This window comes from Cryptotermes secundus, unplaced genomic scaffold (genome assembly GCF_002891405.2).
Source record: "Cryptotermes secundus unplaced genomic scaffold, Csec_1.0 scaffold1064, whole genome shotgun sequence".
NCBI lineage: Eukaryota > Metazoa > Arthropoda > Insecta > Blattodea > Kalotermitidae > Cryptotermes > Cryptotermes secundus.
This window is the reverse complement of record NW_019720585.1, coordinates 401,755-416,176: the sequence shown is the minus strand read 5'-3', so window position 1 is coordinate 416,176 and position 14,422 is coordinate 401,755. Positions and strand designations below refer to the sequence as shown.

General features: G+C 39.1%; 1 protein-coding gene across 2 annotated transcripts; it reads left to right on the top strand.

Moving 5' to 3' along the window:
• Positions 1-2,345: 2,345 nt before the first annotated feature.
• On the top strand, positions 2,346-13,051 carry LOC111869994 (cuticle protein 19). Of its 2 annotated transcripts, XM_023861909.2 has the most exons (4): positions 2,346-2,475; positions 10,404-10,487; positions 11,345-11,669; positions 12,548-13,051. In XM_023861909.2, exons 1-4 carry the CDS (start codon positions 2,407-2,409, stop codon positions 12,697-12,699), a joined length of 630 nt encoding a protein of 209 aa, XP_023717677.1. In that variant the 5' UTR covers positions 2,346-2,406; the 3' UTR covers positions 12,700-13,051. The 2 variants fall into 2 exon arrangements, with proteins under 2 accessions (XP_023717677.1, XP_033609572.1); XM_033753681.1 differs by lacking the exon at positions 10,404-10,487.
• Positions 13,052-14,422: the final 1,371 nt, after the last annotated feature.

The window sequence follows — 14,422 nt, the reverse complement described above, 5'->3', positions numbered from 1 at the left end:
TTATCCACATGAGCATAATTATATAAGCATACTGATAACTTTATGATGCTTCATATTAGAATTCCTAGAAAGAGAAATCATGAGAAGGTCGACCTATCAAAAATTACAAACACGTAGACCGAAACATGTTGTAGAAAATGGGGCAAATAAAGTGAAAGAATTAAGAGATTTAAAATTTAAAAATTAATTTCTGAATTACGAAAACTTCTAGTATAAGCTGCACGGAAGACAGACACAAACACATGGAAAGAATGGAGTGTAACGAGATAGAGCAATACAACATTGTGATCGACAGGGCCCGGATTTTGATGACATGTCATCTTTTTATCCTTGTATCCTATGCGATGCTCTTAAATATATAAATCTCGGATATGAGCTGCTGGTTACAGAAATGTAAATTTTATACGTAATTTTTTGTCATTTTTCTACATTTTAAGTTTAATGTCATTTTTTTCATTTTGGGGGTAATTTTTTGACTTTTAAGCGTATTTCTTATCATTTTTTACCATTTTGGGGAATTTTTCTTCATATGTTTTCTGAAATGTGAATAACATGGAAAAGAAGTGTTCTTTGCAACAGTTCATAATGACTGAAAGCCAGCAGTTCTCTGACTCACTAACCAACCGACTGACTCATTAGTTGCAACATCTAATATCCTGGTTATAATACCTAGACCCAGATCGCACAGAAAACACCGTTCCTCTGTTGGAGTGCAATTGTAGCGTGGAAACACTTTCTTTATGGAGTCGTTACTTAATGAAGGCTGTTGTATGGTAGCTTATTTCACGGCCGTTGACTAGCAACGGGTCTAATGCCACAATATTATTACAAGAGCAGTGTCTGTAGTGCAGTCAGTGTAACAATCTACATGATGGTCTTCAGGCTTGGGCTCCTTCTATACACAAGCGTTTTATCACCCTCATATACATGTAGCATTCCATAAGTTTCGAAATATTCTTTTATTCTGCACAATGTTGCGCGTAATCCGACATTGTTTTGTTTATTGCGTCTCCGACCAGAACTGTGGGAACCGTGTCGGCTGCGAGCCAGGAATCTGATTATAGTGAAAAAGAGGACAGTAATAAAGCATAGAATGAGAAAGAATAGTGCTCATGTATAATACGTGTCTGTTATACGCAAAATAATTATAATTCTGGGCTGAAAAGGGGAAGTGAGAAAACTGAAGTAATGTAGATAAAAGGGAAATAATAATAGACAGAATAAACAGAATATGATGACAAGGATATTTATAGTTGAGAAAAGTATTGCAAAACAATTCAATAAGGGAATAACCTAACCTGGAAATACTTGAGAACAGGGTGCTGAGGGTAATATTTGAACTGAAAAAGAAAAACTGGCGAAAACTGCATAAGGAGAATCTTCATAATATTCACTCTTTACCAAATATAACTAGAATGTACTACATCATGTAGTACGAATGGGTAGAAGAATGCTTACAGGATTTTAGCGGGAAAGCCAAAAGGAAAGCCACTATTAGTAAGACACCTAAGTAGATGGGAGAATAATATTAAAATGTATCTTGGAGAAATAGAATGTGATGTTCTGTACTGCATTAAGGTGGCTCAGGACAGGAACCGGGGACGGGTTCTTTGAACACAGTACTGAACCTTCGAGTTTTTGTAAGATTTTGATGAATTGCTGAGTAGTTGAGTGACTGGAGGCTTCTTAAGAAAGACCAAACTCCATGACATTAGCTGGTCTCTTTGCCATAAAAATGATTTTGGATATTTTCCATTATCTTTGGAATATTTAATTACCCAACGCTCTTCTTGACCACTGGCCTTTGTCTAATTGGTCCAACTGAATAGGGTTCTTTCCTGTTGTTTAAACTTTATGACAAAATACATGTAGTTTCTGAAACGTCACATAATATAAATATACATAACACAATGGACAACGTCAATCATAATAATTTTGTAATGAAAAACAGTCCATTGTTACAAACCTTCAGCAGATCATAAATAAATTTACTCCAAATCATACTGTAGCCTTGTAGGCGCAAATATCTGATCCCGACATATAATACGAACAGCAACATACAAAGTACATCCATAATTCTAGACGTAGCGAACCCCATAACGAAGAAGACACGAGAATGAACATAACGCTTTCTGCTTGGTGCATCCATTCTGCATTTCGGTGCCTAACATCTTCAAGGTCAACACCCTTGCAGCAGCAGTCTATTGCAGACACAGAATTAAAAGAAGTGGAAGAAGGAAGACGTGAATAGGAAATGTATAATTGGTAGATACGTGTAATTTTTCTACCGAGAACAATGCAACCTTATCCCAGACTCACTTAACCTTGGTTTCAGCTAGCGAACAGCAAGGGCCATTCTTCTCTCAGCTCGCTAGTAGGACGTATAAATACATAGCAAGGACCTCAATGTTGCACATTTTATGGAAAGTTCGAGTCAGAGAACAAGAGTGTGAAGTGATGATGTATATCCTGCAGGTAAGTCAGTGTAGTGAAAGCAACGTTAAGTGATATTACAGAATGGCCTCTTCATATAATACTCGTTCATGTGGAAAACTGAGCTTGCATGATGACAGTCGGAAGACAAATTATGCGGTTGTCACACGTGGAGACGTAAATTAAAACAAAATCAAAGTTACATCGTGTGATTCAGAAAACAGAGGAATTATGGATTATATTTCTGACATAAACTGCGGGTCATTTCCTGTTAAGAAAAACTGAGTTTTTGCCTTATGTTTAGAGTGAAAAATGAAATACACTAATTTACTAAATTAGCGGCTTCCTTAATTATCAGCGACAAAATTAAAGCAAGCAACTTCGGCGGCAGAAATTGTTGCTAATATATCATCGACTTACGTAAGTGAATTAGTTTATTGTTAATTTATTTTCCGAACATAGATGCCTAACTTGATTCAAAGCGCTTTTAAAACTATTTTAGCAGCAAGGATGCTAAAAGGCACACGACTATGCACCTGATTTCTCATGCGCTCACGCGTATATACAGAAAGGATAAAATATTCGAAGTTATTTGCATTTATGAATCGTTAAGAAAATATTTTAAGGCTCATCTCAGAAGTACACGACACTTGGGGTAAGCCTTCTTCAATGATATTAGAATAATTTATGTGATTTTGCTACATATATGAAATCTGCTATACATAGGCACATAAGATACTAATGGAAGGTAGACCTACAACTATTATTCTTGTATATCCTGAAACCGTGTCCTTTCCATCGAAAAAACTGCCTTATTCAAAAGTAAATTATTATTAATTAACCTTCACCAGATCACAGCCACGAAATTTAAAGGCCTAGGTTCGTACGTCTAATCACGTGACAAAATTTTCCTTGTTCTGTAGAATTAAAAGGTTTACATGACCAAGCTTTGGTATTTAGTCTTCTTGTGAAATGTTTGCTCTCACTAAAATTATAATAGTTAATATTGAAGTTAGCCGACCACAGTGGCCGAGTGGTCTAAAACATGAACTGTCTTCTCTGTCTCAAGCACTGGGATCGTGGGTTCGAATACCACTGAAGCCATTGTTGTTATCTGTGTTTCTGTAGGTAACGGCCTTGCGACAGGCTGATCCCCAGTCCAAGGAGTCATAGCGACTGTCTTAGGATTGAGAAACTGAAGTGAAACAAAGCGTTTCATGGATGTCCCATGGTGCAAAGCGAGAGCAACCGGAAACAGAGAGAGAGAGAGAATACTGAAGTCATGCTTTGGGCACTCTTGACAAGTACCTATAAATCTCTGCTTTTTACAACTTATATTCATATGAAATATGAATAATATATAAAGATTATTTCTGTTCGCACAATATTCACTGTAATGTAACTCGGTCTGTTTTCAGTCTAGAAGGAAATTCAGAACAGGTGTCACTAATGCATAATTATCATTGTATTTAACTGAATCGACAGCAATGTTGGAAAGCGGAAGAAGCTTCATTTTCCAAATATTTAGCATAGATATAAATGTTTATATTCTGTTGAGCAAATCTGAAAATCAGTTTTTCATGCCGCTGTGTCTTAAGGGTCTCTTTCCTTTAACCGTATTTATATCTGTAATTTAAAATGAAGTTAATATGACGTATGTGCAAGAAAGTGACGATTAAGCATGCCCGAAAAAAGAACTTGGTAAGCGGTAAGTCCAAATTGCCAAAAATTCCGTGAAGTTCAAAGATCATGAGATAAATGAACAAAATGGAAGACAGGAACAAGAATTTTATGAAAACAACAAGTGATTCTAATTGCGCTCTCCTCTTGTTCCCACTTTGGAGTATAGGGCTCATTTCTCAGTTTCGTAATCATTTTTACAGACCCGAATAGAGTTCATATTTAAGGATGATATGAATATATTCCGTGATCCCTTGGATGGGTGATCAGCTCGCCGCAAAGCAGCTACCTAAACACAGGAAAACACAAACACATCTATGCCTTGAGCGGGATTCGAACCCGGTATTCGAGCGTCGGAGCGAGGGAAGACAGTTCATGCCTCAGATTGCGAGGCTACCGTGACCTGCCATTCTAAATTAACGTAGCGATATTCATGTACAACCCGAATAGAGTTCATATTTAAGAATGATATGAATATATTCCGTGATTCCAAATAAAGTAAAGAAGAGCAGCTGCAGTGAGCTAAACGGATAAGTAGTGAGCAGCTCCGTTTATATGGAGGATATGAGAGCGGTTGCGTGACCATAAAGAAGGGGTGTGGAACTAGAACAGTTGGCTAAAAGAGACCCACAGAGCTTCTTGAAAAAAATTTGGACTTCTGTGAGTTTAATTTAGGAAAACAAGAATAATTTTATGAAATTTACGAATGGCTCAGAAAAAAACATAAATTTTTCACCCTTAATATAATATAATATATTATAAATTTTTCAGCTTAAAAAGGGGTAGAAGGAGAAAGCTGGGAGTTGCTTGAAAATAAATAAGATACATTTGCAATCAGATTGTAAGCCCATTAGTTTAAATAAATTATTTAATGGCACGTCCACGAATACGAAAATATAGTGAGGAAACTGCATTATGGATATGTAAGTTAATATGCATTATGCAAGGTTAGCTGGAAGTTTTATTATCCTTATGAATGCAATAATGGACCAATAATTAAAAGAAATTATCGAGTAGAAAGGCTGTGTGTTATCATAACATTAATACGCATTGTGCTTCAGTCGGGAACCGAATTAGGAACACCGTTTTCGTTCCTAAAATAAAGCTTTAACTCTCGAACTGACAATATATTTTATAACAACGGAGAAGTAGAGAGAAATTGTTTGCTGTTTCTGTCAAATTGGTGCAATTTCCTACCAAAATAAGTAAATCCTTTATTCCGGAAGTAATAGAGTATCACTACACGTCATGAACGGTTTTGTAAGAGCTATGCCTTCTACTGCAGCTTGGAAATACGGCAACGAACTTATGGTTTGAAGGATAAATTGATAAATTATATACGCACTAAGCGAATGTTAGATTCACAAGAAGGAATTTGCTCTGTTAGTTTCTATTTTCAAACAGGTTCCCATTGCCGCTGCCCTAGTTAGGCCCCAGGTTAGGTCATGTGGGATTTGTGGTGAACAAAGTGACACTGGAGCATGTTTCCTCCGAGTATTTCGGTTTCCTTTACTAGTTCTTATTCCATCAACTGCTAAATATTCATTAATCATCCTAATATCGAAGTTATGTAGTCTTGATACTGAGAGTGTCTTTAAATAAGTAACTTAAGAATTCAATATATCAGTGCAAAACGAGTTCTGGTACATCAGGCTTCCTTAATGCTTACAGTGTAAAATTTCATACACAGAAATAAAAATAAAATGCAAGTAATGTGATTGCAGGTAATGAGCATACGAATTGCTCAGGGCAATAAGGACTCACTGTTACCTCAAATAAAATACGTAATACATAACTTTGGAATACCTGATAATTTCGCGATGTGAGACATATATTCATTAGGCAACCTGAAGACTGCTTCAGCACAACCATGAAGCATCGAGAGAGAAGCAAGCTTCCCGAAGGCAGGAGTTATATTTCAGCTCTAAAAATACACTATATTTTTTTTTCAGAGAGTTCTAAATACATATCTGTACGTCTGTTTTGAACAAGAAAGTTGTTACACAAGTGGTAATAGCAATACGCAGCTGCTTTTACTGGTTGTCACGGTCTCTTCGCTTGCGGATTTTTATATTTTTTCTTCTATCCTGAAGATGGAGGCGATACGTTCCTCCGAAACGTCGGTTAACACCACATATACACGGTGCCAAATCCCAGAAGACTGCTTTCTTCAATTTAAATTCAATTCACCAAAAATATAATGCTAAAATTTATCCGTGATTACATATTCTACTGAGTTTTCTTTGTGTCCAAGACTGCCAGGAGGACAGACAGGCAAATTTGCGAAGCCAGATCTTGTGGTGAACGGAATACCAATCAAATTATTATGGGCCCAAATGTGTTGGAAGAAAGTGTGATTTTGGATCTGGATAAAGTAACTCGAAATTCAGTTACTTTGTATATTATATCTGATATATTTCCGTCGAAATATTTTCCCGAATCCACGGCTATGATCTGTAACCCCCAGATATTATTTATGGGCTATAACCACAGATGTTCTTTCTTGGGGGGGGGAGATATTTATTCTGATGGTCAAGAAATTACATTCTTTTACGAGATCCGAATGCCCTTTACCTTGCTCCCAAAATCCCATCATAAAATTCTATCTACAGACAGCTGAATACACTTCTTACAGTCATACCTGATATACCTAGGATTTAATATTAATATTATCTTCACCTTTATGCCTAGGGTTCCCAGGTAGAATAGCCATGTGAGACTCCATTCAGGCGTATGTCATGTCCATCTAATTTTTTTGGTTTACCCTCAGGTGTTGTCGCATCCCCAATTTTGAAACTGTAGATCCATAACATCAATGGCTGTTTACGCATGCGCGTTAACTCATTTGCAGCTGCCCTCTGTATCTGGAGACCTCCTCTGTCTTAAGGACGCGCCGTGCCGCGCTGTGGTGATAACATATATACACAATGTGTTGTGTAGGGCTTTATTCTACAACTTATTTGAATTTTAATTGCATTGTACTGATTCTTCTGTATTGCCTGAAGCACACTGTGTCATCCGGTAATCTTACTAAACAGCTTGAGACTCAAGACAGCAGAAAGAAGCTTTCTGTTCCGCTTAACTGCAGTCTTAGTTCATCCGTTCCTCCTCTTCTTATTGTTGTTGCTTTTTTCTTCCATATCCTTACTCCTTTCCTTTGGGTTCATATTCCATCTCCTCCTATCCTGTTTCGTCTTCTTCGTCACTTTCTTTTTCTTCTTTGCTTCATGTCCTGACCATCAAAGTTTTGCTTTCACGTTCTTGAAGGGTTAGGATGATTGAATTTGGTGTCTCTAACAAAGATATTCGTAAATGTACAAGCCCCTTTTGAAAGCATAAATCAATGTAATATCATGTAACATATTTCGCAAGCCCAGAAATATTACTAACATCTAATTAACGATCAACTTTGTTCATTATTTGGGCTAAGTATGCTTTTCAAATCATATTCTACAGCCAGTGTGAAAATTTCATGTATACGTCATTACTTTAAGTTTCTCAGAATTTATTATAAGCATATTTCAAAATAAATGAGACTTACACAATATCCAGGGCAATGCATGATGTCTCACGAAGCGCCACATTTCACGGAAATGTTTACGTAAAAAATGTTGTAATGTGAGTAAAGGGTGACATGGTCTGGGAAAGTAATTGATTTCATAATTTCTATGAGAAATTTACGTTCCTTACTGAGGAAGCATTTATAAGTAGACGTAACCTTAATTAACACTTTCAATTAACCAAGAAAATTAATTATCTCCACTCAGCAGAGTCTTCCTTGAGAATATTTCATCACTTATTCAAGTCATTCTTCGCTCTTTTGTGGCCCCCGAGTGTTCATTAATATGTTCACAAGGATCGCTATTGGTCCCTATCCCAAGTCTGGGGAATCATGCCTATATCCTCACAACTTACTTATTGTAACAAATGTTCACATTATTTTCCCACTTGCTCTTAAAATTTCCAAGTGCTTTTTTTCTTTTCAGGTCTGCTGACTCACGATCTCTGTTACCCTTTCTACACGTACATCGGCCGCGGACTTAATACTCTTTGATCTGATCACTCAAACCCTAAAGAGTAAAATTTATGAAGCCCCTCAATACGCAACTACCTCCCGTTCCTTCCTGTTCGTTAGGTCAAAATACACCGCCTCCCCTTGCACCCTCAAGTTACGTTGTTCTCTCCAGAGGAGACGAGTGTACGTATAAAAGGTGAAACTGAGCAATCACTATAAGGGGCAGTGGAGGCCTATAGGTTTGTGAGACGCCGAGGTTCCCAAATTTCCTAGCGATGAGTTTGTGAGCCTTAAGACCCGGTCGCCCTTTACCCCCTGGAAGATTCCTGTTAGAAGCTGAGTCGATCCACAGGGTCATAGGGCGGCTGGAATGATTAGGCAAATTTAAAAAATTCATTTACCTCATCGAGAATCGAACCCGCGACCTTCCGACTTGTAGTATAGTGCCTCAACCAACTGAGCTGCCGCATGCCCCATGCATAGAAAGACAGCAGGTAAATTATAGTTTTGTATATATTAGTTTTCAATTCTTTGGAAAGGAAATTTGAAACAGTTTTATTTGCTCTTCCCCTATTTTTAACCGAAGGAAATTTCGATTTGCTCTTTTCTCACCCAATATTTTAATGCCACCAAATTTCTGTAGCATTTGTCTGAACCTTTGTATTAACTTTTTCTTTCGTTGGCACTACAGCCCCAGTGGGCCTAAGCTACCTCCATAAAATTCTCCGTTCACTTCGGTTTTTCTAGGCCTTACACATTCAGTAGGACTCCTTGGGCGGGTGATCAGCTCGTCGCAAGCCCTCTACCTGTACACAAACACAGAGAAAGGCACACACACAAACTAAACATCCATGCCCTGAGTGGGATTCGAACCCACGATCCCGGTTTCCAAGCGAGAGAAAACAGTACGTGCCTTAGACCGCTCGGCTACCGTGACCGGCGACCGTTCTATATAGTGCATAGAATAATAACATTTGAGCATTTTTCTTCCCTCATACATCTCCATGGAGTGTTGCTTCAGCGTACGAGCAACTTTTTGTCGAATCGCTCACATAAACCCACCCTCACAGATTATCTAAGTGTAATTGAAAGTTGCAGACAACTTTGGGGCGCGACTTCCGCACAACAAAAACAAGACAAGTCCATGTCAACACAGTTGAAATAGTATATTCATAATTAGCACTCAGAATTTCGTCCATGTGATGGATTGCACCCTTCGAGACGTCTCAACATGGACAGCTTCATCCTTTCAGAAATGCAGGGGTAGTTGCGGGTATTCTGACAGACATTTGCAATGCGATGATGAAATGACTCTTCATCGTCAAAAGGAGCTGTTACTGAAGGGGTTTTAAATGTCCCACAATTAGAAATCCAGAGGATTCAAGAATGGCAAGACGGCAGGCCATAGAGTGGGTCCCCTCTACATATCCATTGGTCGTGATAGGCACAGCAAGGCTAGACTTGGCTGAAGCACCGTCATGCATGTACCACATCCGCGCTCTGCTAGTAGCTTTGGCCGGTCATGTAAGAGGAAACCTTGGATGTTGTAGCCCGTAAGACGATGTGATAAAATGTGAGGGCCTGGCAAATAATCACCAACAAGGACAATTTTAGCACGTATTGTAATGTACTCCTTCAGCCATAACTCCCTAAGTAACTGTTTCCGGACACGTCTTGGTAAGGACGCTTTGCTTATTTTGGCACGTGGAACTCTAGGCCAAAATTTGGCGGCACCTTCCAGTCACAGCATATTTATATGCACATTTTGGTACAATTTATATATATGTATTATTATTTTTATTATTATTATTGGAGGGGGTGGGTTTCCCCATGCACCGCTATTAATAGTCTATTGTACGTCCCATTTTGATATTCTACCAGTCGCCATACCCTACCGGTATTGGTGCGTGCTATCAGCCCCGTTCAGCCAACAAGGTCGGCCCTCGGTGCCTGATACTTCCCCCATCTACCAGAGGCATTGGAAACTACTTGGGCCAGAAACTTTATGCCTAATTTTGCTCAGAGGTCTCCTAGAGACATGAGGATCTTTTACGTGCCGTAAATCTACGACACGGGACCCACGGCTTAAAGTCCTTCCCGGAGGACCTATTCCCTGAATTTTTCCGCCGTTAAAAATTCCACGACCTCCGCCGGGTTTGAACCCGCGTACCTTGAGTCATGAGGTGGGAACGTCACCCCTAGACTATGGAGGCCGCTTATATATAGGTGTATATGGAATATTGTAGATTAAAACCATATTTTTGTTTGTATTCAGATTGTTGTTTTGGCTGGAGCCATCATTTCGAGAATGGTTCTTGCGAGGCCGGGATATGTTCCATCTCATGCAATTGATTATTACGTAAGTACCACCTAGGTATCATTCTTACTCGTTACTTGACGTAATTATGGCCACATCCCTGAATCATTGCCTGAGACGCAGCACAAGGAAAGCAATCTTCAACAAAGCTCTCTAAATTTAATTTCAATATAAAAATAAGTATTGAAATACAAATATTCGTTTACATTTTCCTAATACATGCTTTTTATGCGTGAATATTGAAATATACTTTAATGATCAGTTAGAGCAGCTAATAAAAATTTAAGAAATCTTACGTTTCGTGTACCTCATGTAGCGGTGTTTTCAAATATTTAAATACTTATCTATACTAAAACTGTCAAAGTGTTCTATTCCGCCATTGGCCCCAATGATAGATGATGATGAATGTGGAGTAGTCGGTGGAATGGGAATTGCCAGGGGAAATCAAAGTACTTGGAGGAAACCTGCCCAAGTGCCACTTTGTCCACCACGAATCCCACATAACCTGACCTGGGCTCAAACCCGGGCTGCCACGGTGGGAAGCCTGCAACTAAATGCCTGAGCTATGGCACGGTCGAAGATCGGGGTTAGATTGTCGACAGGGGCAGGATTTTTCTCTTGTCCACAGCGTCAAGAACGGCTCTGAAGCTCACACATCTTCTATGAGTGTGTACCGGAGGTTATTTCCTCGGGAATAAAGCGACAGGGGCGTCAAGCTGACCATTGAATTCAATTAGTGCCGAGGTCAAGAATTATGGAGCTGTACCTCCACTCCCCGTATGTCTTCACGGTGTGATTTTTTAATTAACTTTAGATTTCTACCGATGTTGGCGAAGGATTTCTGTACTTGTTAATTTAAGTTTTATGTGAGTCACAACCCAGTACGCTCACTGTTTCAGTCGTCCCCGCGTTACGCTTTTAACTACGGCGTGAACGACCAGCACACTGGCGACGTCAAGCATCAGTCTGAGCAACGAGAAGGAGACGTAGTGAAGGGGCAGTACAGCCTGGTGGAGCCAGATGGCAGCATCCGTACAGTGGACTACACGGCGGATCCAGTGAATGGCTTCAACGCAGTGGTCAGCAAGAGCGGGCCTGGAGTACATGTCGCCCCCGTGGTCAAACCCATCGCAGTGCCAGTGGTCAAACCCGTAGTGGCGCAGATAGCTGTTGCTCCCTCCACACATATAGGATATGCCCCTGCACCTGTCGTAGCTCCAGTTGGTAAGTAGCTTTCGGCCTCAGTTGGGAACTACAGACCTAGCTGTACCTTCCTCGGCTACACCATGAACTGAAGCATCTCATAGTCCAGTCTTGCATTAAACTGCACTCCCAAAATCACTCCATGGAGCAGAGAGACAGGTCGGACAAATTGTTGTCCTGTGGAATGCTAAGTTCCATTGTTTTGTCCACAGCAGACCACGGTCCGATGCTGTTATAAGCCAGATTAATCCGGTCAATACCATTACATCGAACTTCTTTTACGAGTAAGATTATTGTTAATATAATCTTCCCATCTACTCTAATGTCTCCAGAATTGTCTCTTTGTTTCAAGTTTTATAATATAAATTTTGTGTGAATACGTAATCCCACCCATTCGTGCTACGTGTTTCATCCATCTCATCCTTCGTGACTTGATCAATGAAACAATTGTTGGTGAAGAGTATAAATTTACTAAGTGCATCATTAATGGTCGTGCCATAGCTCAGGAGGATAGTAGCCTGCTTCCCACCGCGACGACCTGGGTTCAAGCCAGGGTATTATACCAGCCACTGATGATAGATGTTAAGTGTGGAGCAGTCAGTGGAATGAGAGTTGACAGGAGAAACCGAAATACTCGGATAAAACCAGCCCCAGTGCCACCTCGTCCACCACAAAACCCACATGACCTGACATAGGAATGGACCAAGGACACCGCGGTTGGAAGCCGGCGACTAACCACCTGAGCTATGGCACGGCCATTTTCTCACTTAACTAAATTTTATATTTTTACAATCATTATTGTTTATAAAGGTTGTTCCTTGATATTTAGAGCCTGACACATTTCCAAAGTATTTGTTTCCCCTCGTTTCATTGTGATCTTTTGGTTATTTCTGTTTCAGCCGTGACGAAGCAGCACTACACTCAATACCAGACCTACCCGACACACACCACGGCACACCTCGTTTCTGACTACGATACGTATGACACAGGTTACCTGGACGCCGTGGCTGGAGGCCATGATGGACATTATCATAATTATGGATATTACTGATTCGCTCATAAACATGTTCCAATGATATAAGTTCTTATTGCATTGTAAATACAGGAAGTCAGTCACCCCTAATACTGCAACTTGATGTCTGTGGTTCGGCATGTCTAAGAATTGTCCACATTTACAAGAGAGATTTGTAATATGAAACAAAAAGCTGAAGGACTTCGTAAAACACGATTTGGGGCGATCATTACACCAAAGAAATAGAAATGAAGTTATTTATTCTAGCATTAAATCCACGAATTGTCCTTAAGAGCATGGGTAATTAATTTACAATTGCAAAAGATCTTTGCGGAAATTGAGTATAAAATTTTATATATTTCTTCTAAACTCCCTTATGAAAGAAAACATTCTGTATCTATTAATTGTTCACTAATATATAACATTAAATAAATAAAATAGTCCTGTGTACTTTTCTGACTCATATTCTTGATATTAAGCTAGCATTCAGGGCATAGAAATCAAAGCTTAGTATTTATCTATAATTTAATATAATATCTTTTAATTTACTAATAGGTCATTAAAGTATGTACTTAAATATTTGTTTGGGAACTGGATACTGAGTCAGTTTGGGGGGGGGTGTACATCTTATCAATTATCATCTTAAGGTTTCTGATACACTTCAAGATGCTTGGGTTTCGATTGAAGGGCGAGTCCGAATGATAGCTTATTAAAGTGGCAACTTTCTTGCCTATCACAAAGAAGTTTACACAATTGTATACTAATTTTTTAACAGATTTTTTAATTTATTATTGATATCAACTACTTACTGACATTGAACCCAATATACAGATATAAATATTTTTATTCTCCAAAACAACACAATATTTATAAGAAGGAACGCTAACATCACAGGATGTGTCTTCTGGACGCATGCTAAGGAAATCTGTACACTTCAAGGTCAAGCCATTAACAGGATACGTCAGTGTATTCTGATAAAGTGTCTGTCTCCATTGCTACCTAATGTTACGGGTTTGTTCCCGAATGTTCGTTCCGTGACACGGACTGCCCACCTCGAAGGAACAGTCATTGGACGGTAACACTGCATAGAAATTAAATAGGGGTTGTACCCTCTGAAGTTTGTCTTCAGGCGTGAAGAACAGGTATACACATTTTTTTAGATCGTAAGTATTCGGTCTATAAGGCAACAAAGTCAACCTGTTATAAAAGACATTAAAATATATTTAATACATTAAAAGTGTTTGTTAAATATTTTACATGTCATTAACTATACACATGTATTCTTTGTTGCAAGATGTTTCGGCCACACATGGGCCATCATCAGGCAACTTTTGTTGTTGGGGGACCAATGCACTGTACACTTTGTCTTCTGTGCCTTCAGGCACAGCGTTGTTTTTGTGGTTAGTTTCTTTCGTAGGATATCTCCATGGTATAGAGTACAATAGAAGAGAGCACTAAGGCACACATAACCAAAGTAAAGAACATAAAAATACTGAAAGTGCAGCCAAACAGATACGATGGAAATATCCTACGGAAAGGCGCAACTTTATTATAGAAAACGCGAGTCCACTGCACTGTTCCATACTTTCGCCAGTGACTCCGTTTGCAGTAAGTATTCCGTATTCAATCAGAATAACTGGGGTTTTGGACATTTTCCATCGACCAGTATTCCAGAAAATAGAAAACACGACGTTTCGAGAACTGGATGTTTCCGTCCTAAGGTGAGAGGGGGAAGTCATCTATTCGGTTTGGTACCTTAGAT